Source organism: Protobothrops mucrosquamatus, unplaced genomic scaffold, assembly GCF_001527695.2.
Source record: "Protobothrops mucrosquamatus isolate PMUCROS unplaced genomic scaffold, P.Mucros_1.0 scaffold434, whole genome shotgun sequence".
Lineage (NCBI taxonomy): Eukaryota > Metazoa > Chordata > Lepidosauria > Squamata > Viperidae > Protobothrops > Protobothrops mucrosquamatus.
Window position 1 is genome coordinate 275,041 of NW_015386759.1, and position 15,292 is coordinate 290,332.

General features: G+C 43.6%; 1 protein-coding gene and 1 long non-coding RNA gene across 2 annotated transcripts in view; both read left to right on the plus strand.

Annotated features, from left to right (window-relative positions):
* The window catches only part of STAC3 (SH3 and cysteine rich domain 3), a 32,584-nt gene that overhangs the window by 13,877 nt on the left and 3,415 nt on the right, over positions 1-15,292 (plus strand). The window contains 6 exon segments of the mRNA XM_015816353.1: positions 2,333-2,430; positions 6,293-6,353; positions 6,448-6,539; positions 7,556-7,622; positions 8,944-8,990; positions 10,396-10,491. Of these exon segments, the coding sequence (XP_015671839.1) occupies positions 2,333-2,430; positions 6,293-6,353; positions 6,448-6,539; positions 7,556-7,622; positions 8,944-8,990; positions 10,396-10,491 (461 nt within the window).
* Positions 11,896-14,776, plus strand: LOC107287807. Its single transcript, XR_001548883.1, has 3 exons — positions 11,896-11,935; positions 13,241-13,287; positions 14,691-14,776. It is a non-coding gene; the product is annotated as an uncharacterized LOC107287807 (long non-coding RNA).

Below are 15,292 nucleotides of genomic sequence, written 5' to 3' on the forward strand. Positions count from 1 at the left end.
GAACATTCTAGAAAGAATGGCAGAATGTACTTTTAGACAGGTGCATCATGATGTCCGTGTGCAAACAATGCAATCAGGCACTTCTGCCATTGTTTCTGATGCAAGTACACAAGTGGGTTCATTTGCATTATGATATATTTGCCCCACTTGATCCCTGAATTCTTATCCGCGGTTCAGTTCTGAAAGCAGCGGCTTTTTTAAATCACCCACTGTTTCGGCCTCCAGGTTGGTTGCCCGTAGAGGTGCATCTCAAGTCAAGCCAAAGGGGGGAAAAAGTATGCCTGATGATATCTCTGGTTTTTTTTTTAACTTTTTGTAAAAAAAATAAATAGGTATCTTTCAAAACATCGTCAGGATGTATGCATTCCATTAGTCCATTTTAAAAAGTAACACAGGCTGCCTTTTCGTCTATAACAAACCTACTTCCTTTTTCTGAGCAAATGCTGATGATCTCAGAGACAAACTATTTGTGATGGAGGCAATCACATGTCAGTCCTCCCCTCCATGTGTAAAAGAGAAATGAGTTTGTCAGGGTCGAAGAGAAGTTGGCTGTCAAAAATGAGCCAGAAACTGAGAATCAGGAGCCAGGAAAGAGATCCGAGGAATCAAAGTCAAGGAACAAATGGAAATATATTATACCAGAATTCCCCAGGTTGGTATAAACCAGGGGTCCCCAACCCCCAGTCCGTGGACCAGTACCGGGCTGTGGCATGCCAGCAACCGGTCCGCACAAACAAGCAAAGCCCCATCTGTGGGATGCAGACAGCACACAAAACCATGCACTCTCCGGTCCGTGGAAAAACCTCTCTCCACAGAACTGGTCCCTGGTGCCCAAAAGATTGGGGACCTCTAGTATTAACAATAGTATAATCCATAAATGTGTTCTGTCCCAGCCTACGTGAGTCCTTGTTATGCTCACAAGGAGAAACCCCTCTTCCAACAAACAGGCAGAAACCGCAAGAAAAAATCAACCCCATTTATTCACACAGACCGGAGTCAATGTCCAAGGCAAACAAACACAGTTCGCAGAAACTCAATCCTCAACACAAACGGTTGCCTTTGGCAACCAACACCTCCCACACCTTCCCTTTTATAATTCAGCCAAGGCGTGGCTTCCTAATGCCTTCTCCTTTGCCTTTGGAGCTGCCCCATTGCATTCCTCTGTCCTACTCGCTTCTCTTGCCTGCGCTTTCGTGCATCCTGGATTTACTGTTCTTCATCACTGTCCAACTCAGGCTCCCAGCACAGCTGTGTCTCAGCCTGAGCGCGAGTAGAGAGGCCCGGCTCCTCATCTGACTGTAAGTCTTGGAGCTCCTCAGAGCCTTCCTCTGACTCTAATGTCACTCCAGGCCCCTCCTCCTCCTCCGATTCCTCAGACTCAGCTGCCGGATCCACCGGCTGGCGAGGAATCATAACAAAATGTATGAAACATTTGTTATCCACAGCTTGTGTGGGGATTGGTCATGATGCCTGAGCATAGTGGGAATTATAGCACTATACTTGGAAGATCTTATTTGCTCAAGCCAGGTCATAGGTCAACCAAGTGGGCCTTCTACAGGTAATCCTTGACTTACAACTGTTCGTTTAGTGACTGTTCCAAGTTACAATAGCACTGGCAAAAGTTTTTCACACTTCGGACAGTTGGAGTATCCCCATGATCACATAATCGAAATTCAGACACTTGGCAACTGATTCATATTTATGACTGTTGCAGTGCCCTAGTGTCACGTGATCCCCTTTTGCGATCTTCTGACAAGCAAAGTCAGTGGGGGGAAGCCAGATTCACATAACAATCCTGTCACTAACTTAACTGCAGTGATCCACTTAACAACTGTGGCAAGAAAAGTTGTAACATGGGGCCAAATTCACTTAACAAATGTTTCACTTAGCAACAGAAATTTTGGGCTCAATTGTGGTTGTAAGTCGAGGACTACCTGTATGGCTCCTTTCTATCCAGGAGGCCAAGACATGGTGGGGAGCAGGAAGACGTCTCAAGCTAAAACCCTAGAAATCCTTTGTTGCCAAAATGATTCGCCAGGCTGCATTTCTGATAGAACTGAACAAACACAGATTTTATCCTTGTGGTTTCTGGCAGAACATTTTAAAATGCCAAAAGGAAGCATATTTAGGGAATGCTGTTGTTTCATCCCACAGTCTTTCCTGAAAGTAATTTCCCCTCCATCTGGGAGACAAATGGCTTCTTTGAATGTTTTTAAATGGCTTCTGTCTGGCTCAATTAGAAGACATGCTGTGGTGTTATCATGTGTGTGTGTGTGTGTGTGTGTGAACACCTTACCCCATAATACCACTGATTGCTTTTCTTTCCTTGCAGTCAACAACAAATATGGCTTGAAATGCAAGAACTGCAAAACTCACATCCATCATCACTGCCAAAGTTATGTGGAATTTCAGCGCTGTTTTGGCAAAATAGTAAGTGCCTTTTCTGGGCCTCAGTGCCCAGAATGTAATTGCCCTCTGCCAATTGCTATCTGGTTCTTTGCTTGCTCCATTAGACATGTAGAAAATCTTTTTTTTTCCAGAAAGGCATGCTACTTTGAAAACAGAAGGATTTTTTCAGTATTTTTTTTTAATCAAAGTATAACAAAAGCGGTATGCTCAAGAACCTGTCTTTTTCAGGCTACACTGGGTGAGCACAGCTAGAATATAATTAGCTGAAATTGGTTTTTTGTGTTATTATCACTGGATCCAGGTTGGGAGCAGGTATATGTAGCTGAGGTTAATACATTTTAATTAGCAAAACTGAGAATATTGCAAGAGTGTCTTTTAAAGGAACGAGGAAACAAAAGCCATTTAATTTGGTTTTGGATCCATAGTATTTGATGATTGAACAAAATCTATATCATGAAGTCTGTAGGATGGCTACCAATAAGAAACTTAAAAGAATTTATTTATTTAAAACACTGATATGATGACCTATCTTATAAAAAACTTTGGACAGTTCCCAATCAAAAATGAAAACAACATAAAAAACCATGTTAAGACAGTAAAAACTCAGTGCATTAAAAACAAAAACAAAAATGATGCCAGGTCAAATTTCCAATATTCAGTCCCCTGGTCTTATCAGGATGCTTGTGGGAAAAATCAAGTCCAGTGCTTTACAGAAGGCTAGGAGGATAGAAGCCTGCCAAATTTCAGAGGGAAGAGTGTTCCATTGGCAGCGGCTGCCGTGGAGAAGGCATACTTCCAAGCTCCCATCAGATGGCAATATTTAAGGGAAGGGATTAAGAGTATGCATACTCTTTATCTGATTTGGTAAGACAAGTAGATGAGCTTAGAGAAAGGCGGTTTTTCAGTTAATCTGGCCCTGTGCCATATAGGGCTTTAAAGGTGATGACTAGCACCTTGATTTGCATCCAGAAAGTATTTGGAAGCTCACGCAACAGAGGTGTTTCATGGAAAAACCTAGTGCAGGGGTAGACAACCTTGGCTCTTTTATGACTCGTGGACTTCAACTCCCAGAATTCCTGAGCCAGCCATGCTGAGGGGAAAGGGAGAGGTTTCCAAGCTGAGCCATGCTGGCTCAGGAATTCTGGGAGTTGAAGTCCACGAGTCATAAAATAGCCAAGGTTACCTAGCCCTGACCTAGGCGCACCCATCACCCTGTGCATTGCCACGTTCTGCACCAGCGGAAGTTTCTGGGAGCTGACCAAAGCATGAGTAACCATGAGCAAGGCCTCCTGATCCAGGAAAGGGTGTAATTGGTACACTGGATGACTCTGTGCAAAAGCCCCTCTAGCCACTGCTGCCACCTGCTCTTCAAGCAGAAGCTATGAATCCAGGAGGCCCCCGGATTTCACACCAAATCAGTTTGGAAAAGTGCCACCCCGTCCAGAGTTAAAGATGGTACTCTGGGGGGGGGCTCTAGGGGGCCAAAATCCCATAGCCAGTCTTTCCTGTCTGGGTTGAGTCGGAGCTAGTTCCTTCCCACGAAGTTTGTATTTAGGAAAACGGAATGACAGAAACCAACAGATCTCAAGCCAGATAGAATTGTTACATGAGCATGGAACTTGTGTCTCTGGTGCTCAAGGTTGGGAAAAGAATGGCCAACAATCTGTGGACTAGACAAAGTGAGAAGGAAACTCCTAAAATTTAACCCTGGAATTTAGATATGCACTTAGACATGGGGTTTGATTCCTGTGTACTGCAGCTCTACCTGCAATAAGGCCTTTTATTCAGCCATGCTCTATTTGTGAAGTCTCTGATTATTACTGGACATGACTGAGTTTCTGAAGAGTTGATCTCAGTGGCTGTGCCCGGTAAATATGCCAGGAAATCATTCCCAAAACTTGACCATGGGGAGCAGATTGCTGTTTCCTCGCTGCTATGGTTTGTGTGTGTGTGTGTGTGTGTGTATGTGTGTGTTTCTGTTTTGATTCCTGGCAACTGCCTAGGAAAGTTCCTGCAGTTTTATTGGCAAAGTTTCAGAAATGGTTAGCTCTTGCTTCTTTCCTAAGGCCGAGAGAGAAGGATTGGCCCAATGTCACCCAACTGGCTTCATGCCTAAGGCAGGACTAGAACTCATGGTCCCTTACCTGATACCTTAACCACTATATCAAACTGCCTCTCTGCTGCTAGTAAGTGAGAAACAACAAACCTGGGTAAGAGCCAAGAACATAGCTTCTTTCCTCCACAACAGTTTTGTATGTGGTGGCATTAATGGATGAATTTGTACGTTGTAACTTTACTCATCAGCTCTGCTTGCCTTGAAGTCTCTCAATGATTACATCAGGGGTAGTCAACCTTGGCTCTTTTATGACTCGTGGACTTCAACTCCCAGAATTCCTGAGCCAGCTAAGCTGGCTCAGGAATTCTGGGAATTGAAGTCCACGAGTCATAAAAGAGCCAAGGTTGACTACCCCTGGATTACATGAAAGAGCTGCCATTTTTATCTTGCATCATTTTTTCTTGCATTTATATCCGGTGTTGTTGTTGGTACCTGATCCAAATCAACCCTGGGGTCTATGGTGCTGCAAGAATGTTAAGTAGAGCACCTTGATTTAAGAGCTAGTTTGCTACACTTGTTCTACATGGATAAAATAATGCACAATCTGAATATTGATCTCTGGAAGTGGCTGTCTCAAATAGATGTATGTCATTGCTTCTCTATGTGCCAGAATAAAAAGTAAAAATGTGCAGTCATTACAGTGTATATAAGGATTACATTATTTTTCAACTGGAAATTATTCTTGTGGGAGAAAAAGTACACTTATTGGTCCTACAATGGACTTCATACTTTTTGAAAAACGGATTCTAATTCTTAGTGTAGATTCAGTGCATTGCCTTTGATAGATTGAAGCCACAATTCCCTAACTGCCGAATTGGAGGAGAGCAGTGGGTAAGCTAACAAATTACACAGTATTTTTGTATATTATTAAAAGCTGAAGCCGCTAGTAACATATTCTTTATAAATAGTTTTATACTAAACGTTCAGCTATGAACATTTTTCACGTATTTGGAGGAGGCCAAATGGTCCATTGGAAAATAGCTCCCCCCCCCCTTTTTTCCAGTATTATAGGCAGTCATTTGAGGTGCCATTTTTTTCCTGTGACCTTAGCCAGTCAGGGATCACAGTGAATCAGATGACATAAATGAGAACAAACATAACTGAGACACTCTTAGTTTAGAACAACAGCACAGATCATATGGGTGAAGCCAGTCAATTAGTTTCTCTTTAGCAGGTCCAATCAATAATTCCTGAATATTGAGATGCAAAAAAACAAAACAAAACAAAAAAACCAGCTGCAACCAGGGCTCTTCTCTTTCTAATTTGGGATTTCGCAATACTGTAGTCTCCATATTGCAGAAATCTTTTTCAAGCGCAACACTTAAGTCTAAAAGAATAAAATACCCAGGGCTGCTCTACTTAAGTTGACTAGAAGTAGGCATCAATAATTTTTGTCCTAGAAAAGGGGAAAAAATAAAATTAAACTCTACTGAATACACGCAATGAATTAATATTCCATGCATTTAATGACTTCCCATTTCCATCGCCCTGAAAACTATAATAAAGTGTCAAGTTTAGGAAAGGCTTTAGAGGCTACTGCCAAAGCTTTGGAAGCATTGGCATTTTTGATAAATCAGCAGAAGAATTCTTTTTGCATCTTATGAAAATGTTTGCCACATAGTGTTATTTATAAAACAAGCATTAGACTAAGGCTAGAGATTCTTTTCAAGGATAATAGCTGACTCTGTCACCAAGCTCCATCATTTGGGAGAAAAATAGGTCCCCTTTTTCCAATGTTCTTGACTGTGTATAATCTTTACTCTTCAGCCTCCAGGTTTCCGCCGTGCTTACAGCTCTCCGTTGTACAGTGCCCAACAACTCTCAGGTGGTAAGTCAGCCATCCAGTAGGACTTTAGCTCTTGGTCACCCATCCTCAGAAACATCTTTGTAACCTTTATAACTTTTTTGGGTTTATTTCACAGCTAACCGAAATGATCCTGTCTTCGATACCCTACGGTCAGGTGTCATCATGGCAAACAAGGAGCGCAAGAAAGGGCAGGATAACAAAAAAAATGTAGGAAGCCAGTGTGATGAAACATCACAACATAAAAGGGTGGTGCATAAGGGGTGGTGCATAAGGTGGTGCATAAGGGGTGGTGCATAAGGTGGTGCAAAAGGGTGGTGCATAAGGGGCTATCCGAGCTGGAATAATGGATGAAGATGGAAGTAATTCTAAAGCTAACATTGGCAACATGTAGCATTCCAGATAGTTCTAGACTACAACTCTCCATTACTCATATTGGCTGGGCAAGTGACATGAGTCTTACCCCAGTGAAATCTGGAAGGCTATATTTTCATCACCTTCATTTAAAGTACTTAAAATATTCAACGATTCCTCTCCTCCTCTCTTTAAGTTCATGTTACAAGGCACTAATCTGCCATCCAGAATCTCTTGATGCTGGGAACTCTGCATTCTACTGCACCATTGAACTTGTATCATTGTATTCAGAAACAAAGGATGTGCATTCTATGGTAGACCTTTTCCATAGTACCTCTGCACTATGGAATAAATTGCTTCTATAGATAACCTTGGGTTCTACCTTTCTGTGACTTCAGAATATGTTCAAAACCATTCATTTCTAATATGCCTGTGCCCCTAGGCAAGGGGTAGGCAACCTTGGCTCTTTTATGACTCGTGGACTTCAGCTCCCAGAATTCCTGAGCCAGCCACAAGTCATAAAAGTGCCAAGGATGCCTATCCCTGGTCTAGGTTCTCATTTTATTGGCCTCGGAAGGATGTAAGGCTGAGTCAAACTCCTGGCAGTGGAATGCAGAATTAACCTATAATACTGAATTGGCTGGCTCAGGAATTCTGGGAGTTGAAGCCCACGAGTCATAAAAGAGCCAAGGTTGCCTACCCCTGCCCTAGGCAATCATCTAGTCTCAAGTTTGAAGTTTAGTGTAGGTAAAGGATAGGAGTTGGTCAGTATTGTATTTTATTTGTGCACTGTCCTAAGTTTATTGATTGAGGTGGCATGTAAATACCGTCAAATAAATATTTCCTGATATATTTTCCTTCCTACATTTTAGCCTTTGGCTGCCATGATGGAAGAAGAAACAGAAGCCCCCAAACCAGAAAGTGACAAACCAGAGGGAGGTAAGTGTTAACAGACTTCAGAAAATCTATTGTCTCTGGGATCCAGAGTCCAAATATTTGTAAAGCAAGTGTGGTTCAAGCAAACAACGTACAAAAGAAGCAAGAAGATGGCTGAAAAGAAAGGAAACCCTGGTGCTCACAAATTCAAACCTTTTGCCTTGTGCCATCTCAGAGGAGGCAACTGACAGCTCTCCAGATGTTGCTCAACTGTAGCCAGGTGTGAGTCTGCTTACCTTTTTGAGTGAAGTTCATCTAGGTCAGGGGTGTCAAACTCAATTTCATTGAGGGCCGCATCAGCATTGTAGTTGCCTTTGGGGGGCTGGGTGGGTGTGGCCAGGGTGGGTGTGGCCTACTGGGTGGACATGGAGGGAGTGGGTGTGGCCTACTGGGTGGGCATGGCCAGCTCTACATTGTTCGCATCAATGGTGTCTATGGGGGCCTGGGCAGGAGTGGGACAGATCTGAGTGTCTCTGGCAGAAGGGGGTGGGACCAGGGCAAATGCCAAGGCATGGTCCACTGGAGGAACCTCACTGTTCCTCTCAGGCCATATGGGGGGGGGGGCTGGATGGTGATGCGGGCTGCCCGGAGCCCTGGGCAGCAGAGGTCAAATGCCCAGCCTGGCCCTCGAGCACCTGTGGCACCAAGCCCAGCCCCACTTCCCCAAGGGGGCGCCCAGCTGCACTTACCTCTTCCTCAAGGCTGCTGCTGCTGTGCTTGCTCTCCTTAGCCAGGTTGTTCATATGGGTACCAAGGCAAAGTCAGAGGGAGACTGAATGTGTTTCAGCATAGATGGCCACCACAAAATTATACATTGGCTCCCAGTCGGCTGGCCGGCCGGCCGGCCTAGGCCAGGGCGAAGGCAGTGGGGGCCATTCCCTCAATGTTTCCAGGATGGCTTCGCGGGCCACATGAAACCACTTCATGAGCCTCATCCGGCCCCTGGGCCTTGTGTTTGACATGTCTGCCCTAGGTGCTGCCTGTTGGCCAAGCTTTATCCTTTAACTAGAAAATGCAAATATAACACTGAAATGAATGTAATGAATCAAGCTCTCACACCCACACAAAAGAACAGCTAAAGTTGTGACTGCTATAAGCAGGGAAAGCAAGGCAGACTAATACAGGAAAAGCAGAGACGGAGGGGTGGGTGTTAATTTATGAATAACTTCCTTTTTAGGCCTAGAAAAAAAAAAACCTAGGAAAATGGTGGGATTTTATTTTCAATGCCCTGGGAGAAGGGAACCTGTCTGAATTCTGCTTTCCTCCATATTTCATCCCATCTGAATGCAGATTTCGTTTGCTTGCTTGTTTGTTTTGATTCCAGGAAATCCAGAGGGACAGAAAGCAGAGAAGAATACCCCGGATGACAAGGTGCTTGCCTCTTACTCTTTGCATGGGAGAGGGGAAGAGGGAGAGAACGTGCTTGCCCGTTTCCAGATTGAACACAATGACCACCTGCTTTCTTGTCTCCAAATCCTACAACAGGGGTCTTCAAACTTGGCCCTTTTATGACTTGTGGACTTCAACTCCCAGAATTCCTCAGCCAGGCACGCTGGCTGAGGAATTCTGGGAGTTGAAGTCCACAAGTCATAAAAGGGCCAAGTTTGAAGACCCCTGTCCTACAAGTTTGTGATGCTGTTGCAAGTCACTTTTCTTCACCTGCTGCTCTGATTATTGAATTGATTGCATGCTGGGGTTTTTTCCCTGCCTTTTCTTTTTTTCCTACACAATTCACGTTAGTAGAAAAGATTGCATGGAGGGGGAAAAAAATAGGAAAACGGTACATAGACAAGCCACTCAACTCATGTATATGTATTCCCTCAAGGTCAGAATCTCAAGGTCGGAACTCAGTCTCTTGAGATTGAGCAAGTAAGCACAAACTCCCTGGATGCTTGCTTTCTTTCTTAAGACTTCAAATTCCCACCAATCAGATTCCACTAGTCATCCATCTACACTTAAAGAAGTTGACATACAATACATGTTGAGCATACGAACAGAATAGGTTTCAGAAAGTCTACTCTCTGATTACCTTCATGTATAATGTATAATGGAAGGGGGTGGTTTTATTACTACTTGTGCCAGATAACAAGGATTAGAAAACCTTGCGTAGGTCCACAGAAAGGCCTATGGACTCTGTTGTCTGTTGAGGTGTAAGGTTGGATAGCTACAACATTTTGAACGGCTCAGTCCTAAGATCTTGTCTGGTATCCTGCTTTCCAAGAGGTGGATTAAAATCCACTTTGGATACTCTGGGTCATATAAAGATGTTTATTTGTACACCTGTGAACAAATCTGCTTTGATTCCTTGCCCATCCTGAGACTAATTTTATAGAGGATATCTATAGAAAGGGCTTGTGTTTTGCCCAGCATTAAAGAACAAGAAACATGAGTACCTGAGAGCAAAATAAATTAGGTAATATTGTCAATACTTTATCCAGATTAGATAACTAGTATTACCTAGTTTGGTAATGAAACGACTGCAAGAAAACCATGAAGCTCAGAGAGCATCAAGGAGCCCACAGTTCAACCCTGAGCTACACATATTCTCTTCTATCGTTGACCCTAGCATGGCAGGATTACCCCAGGACAGGTTGTTACCTATATGTAAGTTTTTTGGGAAGCCCAGGGCTACAAAGTAGCTTGGAAATCCAAGATCCATTCCCGAAGGAGGCTATAGCTGCCACTTCCATAACATTGTCAAGAAAATTGCATGGATGAGTCACTAAGAGTCATGTTGGACTTGAAGGGACTTTACTTTTTTTCTTCTTTTGAACAGAGTAAGAAGCAGCAAACTGGATTCCCACAGTCTCACTACTTTATTGCACTTTATCGCTTCAAAGCCTTGGAGAAGGATGACTTGGATTTCCAGTGAGTAGCAAAATTGCCTTGTTATTATTGATTAGAACATCACCAACCTCAGTTGTTAAACCATTGCTTTATAGAAACGGATCCCAACATAGAAGTGTCTAGATTGAGTTTCTGATATATTTTGTCAAAGTCATGTCAGTAGAAGGGAGTGTAGTCTCCGGGCTTCAGAGACCGAGGAGTAACCTCTGGAGTAATATATGGAATTTGTAACCTATGGGGCATGGAGTTAAAATGTAACATATGAAAACAGTCTCTGAACAAGTCATTGATAACAAGTGATTTGGAACTCAAAGCTTTGCTGAGCTGGCTTCACATTAATGTAAAGAGTAATGTGAGAATGCTGAGAACTCAAATAAAACATCAAGACATAATTTGTCCTGAAGGAAGTTTCCTTATTCAGGAATTCCAAAGCCCTGTGGGATATCATTGCTATATCCCTCTTTTTTTAAACAATATTTTATTGAGTTTATATAGATAAGGGAAAATTAGGAACAATATGGGTATGGTAAGNTCCGGAGGAGTACCCAATTTCGCTCTCCCGAGATGAAGGGAGAGCTTTTGGGACTCTACTCCTATCCAGGAGTACTCACCTCGACCCCTTCTCCCGGGGCACAAGGTTCCAAGCCGCTGAACAGCTGCTGACCGCTGTTCATGCTGGCTCTGACGCCTTCCCAAGCGGACGGCTCCGAAAAGAGCCGCCATCGGCGCGCTGTCCCACCGGAAGTCCCGCCATCCAGAATCTCTTGATGCTGGGAACTCTGCATTCTACTGCACCATTGAACTTGTATCATTGTATTCAGAAACAAAGGATGTGCATTCTATGGTAGACCTTTTCCATAGTACCTCTGCACTATGGAATAAATTGCTTCTATAGATAACCTTGGGTTCTACCTTTCTGTGACTTCAGAATATGTTCAAAACCATTCATTTCTAATATGCCTGTGCCCCTAGGCAAGGGGTAGGCAACCTTGGCTCTTTTATGACTCGTGGACTTCAGCTCCCAGAATTCCTGAGCCAGCCACGAGTCATAAAAGTGCCAAGGATGCCTATCCCTGGTCTAGGTTCTCATTTTATTGGCCTCGGAAGGATGTAAGGCTGAGTCAAACTCCTGGCAGTGGAATGCAGAATTAACCTATAATACTGAATTGGCTGGCTCAGGAATTCTGGGAGTTGAAGTCCACGAGTCATAAAAGAGCCAAGGTTGCCTACCCCTGCCCTAGGCAATCATCTATTCTCAAGTTTGAAGTTTAGTGTAGGTAAAGGATAGGAGTTGGTCAGTATTGTATTTTATTTGTGCACTGTCCTAAGTTTATTGATTGAGGTGGCATGTAAATACCGTCAAATAAATATTTCCTGATATATTTTCCTTCCTACATTTTAGCCTTTGGCTGCCATGATGGAAGAAGAAACAGAAGCCCCCAAACCAGAAAGTGACAAACCAGAGGGAGGTAAGTGTTAATAGATTTCAGAAAATCTATTGTCTCTGGGATCCAGAGTCCAAATATTTGTAAAGCAAATGTGGTTCAAGCAAACAACGTACAAAAGAAGCAAGAAGATGGCTGAAAAGAAAGGAAACCCTGGTGCTCACAAATTCAAACCTTTTGCCTTGTGCCATCTTAGGGGAGGCAACTGACAGCTCTCCAGATGTTGCTCAACTGTAGCCAGGTGTGAGTCTGCTTACCTTTTTGAGTGAAGTTCATCTAGGTCAGGGGTGTCAAACTCAATTTCATTGAGGGCCGCATCAGCATTGCAGTTGCCCTTAGGGGGCTGGGTGGGTGTGGCCTACTGGGTGGACATGGAGGGAGTGGGTGTGGCCTACTGGGTGGGCATGGCCAGCTCTACATTGTTCGCATCAATGGTGTCTGTGGGGGCCTGGGCAGGAGTGGGACAGATCTGAGTGTCTCTGGCAGAAGGGGGTGGGACCAGGGCAAATGCCAAGGCATGGTCCACTGGAGGAGCCTCACTGTTCCTCTCAGGCCATATGGGGGGGGGGGCTGGATGGTGATGCGGGCTGCCCGGAGCCCTGGGCAGCAGAGGTCAAATGCCCAGCCTGGCCCTCGAGCACCTGTGGCACCAAGCCCAGCCCCACTTCCCCAAGGGGGCGCCCAGCTGCACTTACCTCTTCCTCAAGGCTGCTGCTGCTGTGCTTGGTCTCCTTAGCCAGGTTGTTCATATGGGTACCAGGGCAAAGTCAGAGGGAGACTGAATGTGTTTCAGCATAGATGGCCACCACAAAATTATACATTGGCTCCTAGTCAGCCGGCTGGCCGGCCGGCCTAGGCCAAGGCGAAGGCAGTGGGGGCCATTCCCTCACTGTTTCCAGGATGGCTTCGCGGGCCACATGAAACCACTTCATGAGCCTCATCCGGCCCCTGGGCCTTGTGTTTGACATGTCTGCCCTAGGTGCTGCCTGTTGGCCAAGCTTTATCCTTTAACTAGAAAATGCAAATATAACACTGAAATGAATGTAATGAATCAAGCTCTCACACCCACACAAAAGAACAGCTAAAGTTGTGACTGCTATAAGCAGGGAAAGCAAGGCAGACTAATACAGGAAAAGCAGAGACGGAGGGGTGGGTGTTAATTTATGAATAACTTCCTTTTTAGGCCTAGAAAAAAAAAACCTAGGAAAATGGTGGGATTTTATTTTCAATGCCCTGGGAGAAGGGAACCTGTCTGAATTCTGCTTTCCTCCATATTTCATCCCATCTGAATGCAGATTTCGTTTGCTTGCTTGTTTGTTTTGATTCCAGGAAATCCAGAGGGACAGAAAGCAGAGAAGAATACCCCGGATGACAAGGTGCTTGCCTCTTACTCTTTGCATGGGAGAGGGGAAGAGGGAGAGAACGTGCTTGCCCGTTTCCAGATTGAACACAATGAATATCTGCTTTCATGTCTCCAAATCCTACAACAGGGGTCTTCAGAACTGGCCCTTTTATGACTTATGGACTTCAATTCCCAGAATTCCTCAGCCAGGCACGCTGGCTGAGGAATTCTGGGAGTTGAAGTCCACAAGTCATAAAAGGGCCAAGTTTGAAGACCCCTGTCCTACAAGTTTGTGATGCTGTTGCAAGTCACTTTTCTTCACCTGCTGCTCTGATTATTGAATTGATTGCATGCTGGGGTTTTTTTCCTGCCTTTTCTTTTTTCCTACACAATTCACGTTAGTAGAAAAGATTGCATGGAGGGGGAAAAAATAGGAAAACGGTACATAGACAAGCCACTCAACTCATGTATATGTATTCCCTCAAGGTCAGAATCTCAAGGTCGGAACTCAGTCTCTTGAGATTGAGCAAGTAAGCACAAACTCCCTGGATGCTTGCTTGCTTTCCTAAGGCTTCAAATTCCCACCAATCAGATTCCACTAGTCATCCATCTACACTTAAAGAAGTTGACATACAATACATGTTGAGCATACGAACAGAATAGGTTTCAGAAAGTCTACTCTCTGATTACCTTCATGTATAATGTATAATGGAAGGGGGTGGCTTTATTACTACTTGTGCCAGATAACAAGGATTAGAAAACCTTGCGTAGGTCCACAGAAAGGCCTATGGACTCTGTTGTCTGTTGAGGTGTAAGGTTGGATAGCTACAACATTTTGAATGGCTCAGTCCTAAGATCTTGCCTGGTATCCTGCTTTCCAAGAGGTGGATTAAAATCCACTTTGGATACTCTGGGTCATATAAAGATGTTTATTTGTACACCTGTGAACAAATCTGCTTTGATTCCTTGCCCATCCTGAGACTAATTTTATAGAGGATATCTATAGAAAGGGCTTGTGTTTTGCCCAGCATTAAAGAACAAGAAACATGAGTACCTGAGAGCAAAATAAATTAGGTAATATTGCCAATACTTTATCCAGATTAGATAACTAGTATTACCTAGTTTGGTAATGAAACGACTGCAAGAAAACCATGAAGCTCAGAGAGCATCAAGGAGCCCACAGTTCAACCCTGAGCTACACATATTCTCTTCTATCGTTGACCCTAGCATGGCAGGATTACCCCAGGACAGGTTATTACCTATATGTAAGTTTTTGGGGAAGCCCAAGGCTACAAATTAGCTTGGAAATCCAAGATCCATTCCGGAAGGAGGCTATAGTTGCCACTTCCATAACATTGTCAAGAAAATTGCATGGATGAGTCACTAAGAGTCATGTTGGACTTGAAGGGACTTTACTTTTTTTCTTCTTTTGAACAGAGTAAGAAGCAGCAAACTGGATTCCCACAGTCTCACTACTTTATTGCACTTTATCGCTTCAAAGCCTTGGAGAAGGATGACTTGGATTTCCAGTGAGTAGCAAAATTGCCTTGTTATTATTGATTAGAACATCAACAACCTCAGTTGTTAAACCATTGCTTTATAGAAACGGATCCCAACATAGAAGTGTCTAGATTGAGTTTCTGATATATTTTGTCAAAGTCATGTCAGTAGAAGGGAGTGTAGTCTCCGGGCTTCAGAGACCGAGGAGTAACCTCTGGAGTAATATATGGAATTTGTAACCTATGGGGCATGGAGTTAAAATGTAACATATGAAAACAGTCTCTGAACAAGTCATTGATAACAAGTGATTTGGAACTCAAAGCTTTGCTGAGCTGGTTTTACATTAATGTAAAGAGTAATGTGAGAATGCTGAGAACTCAAATAAAACATCAAGACATAATTTGTCCTGAAGGAAGTTTCCTTATTCAGGAATTCCAAAGCCCTGTGGGATATCATTGCTATATCCCTCTTTTTTTAAACAATATTTTATTGAGTTTATATAGATAAGGGAAAATTAGGAACAATATGGGTATGGTAAG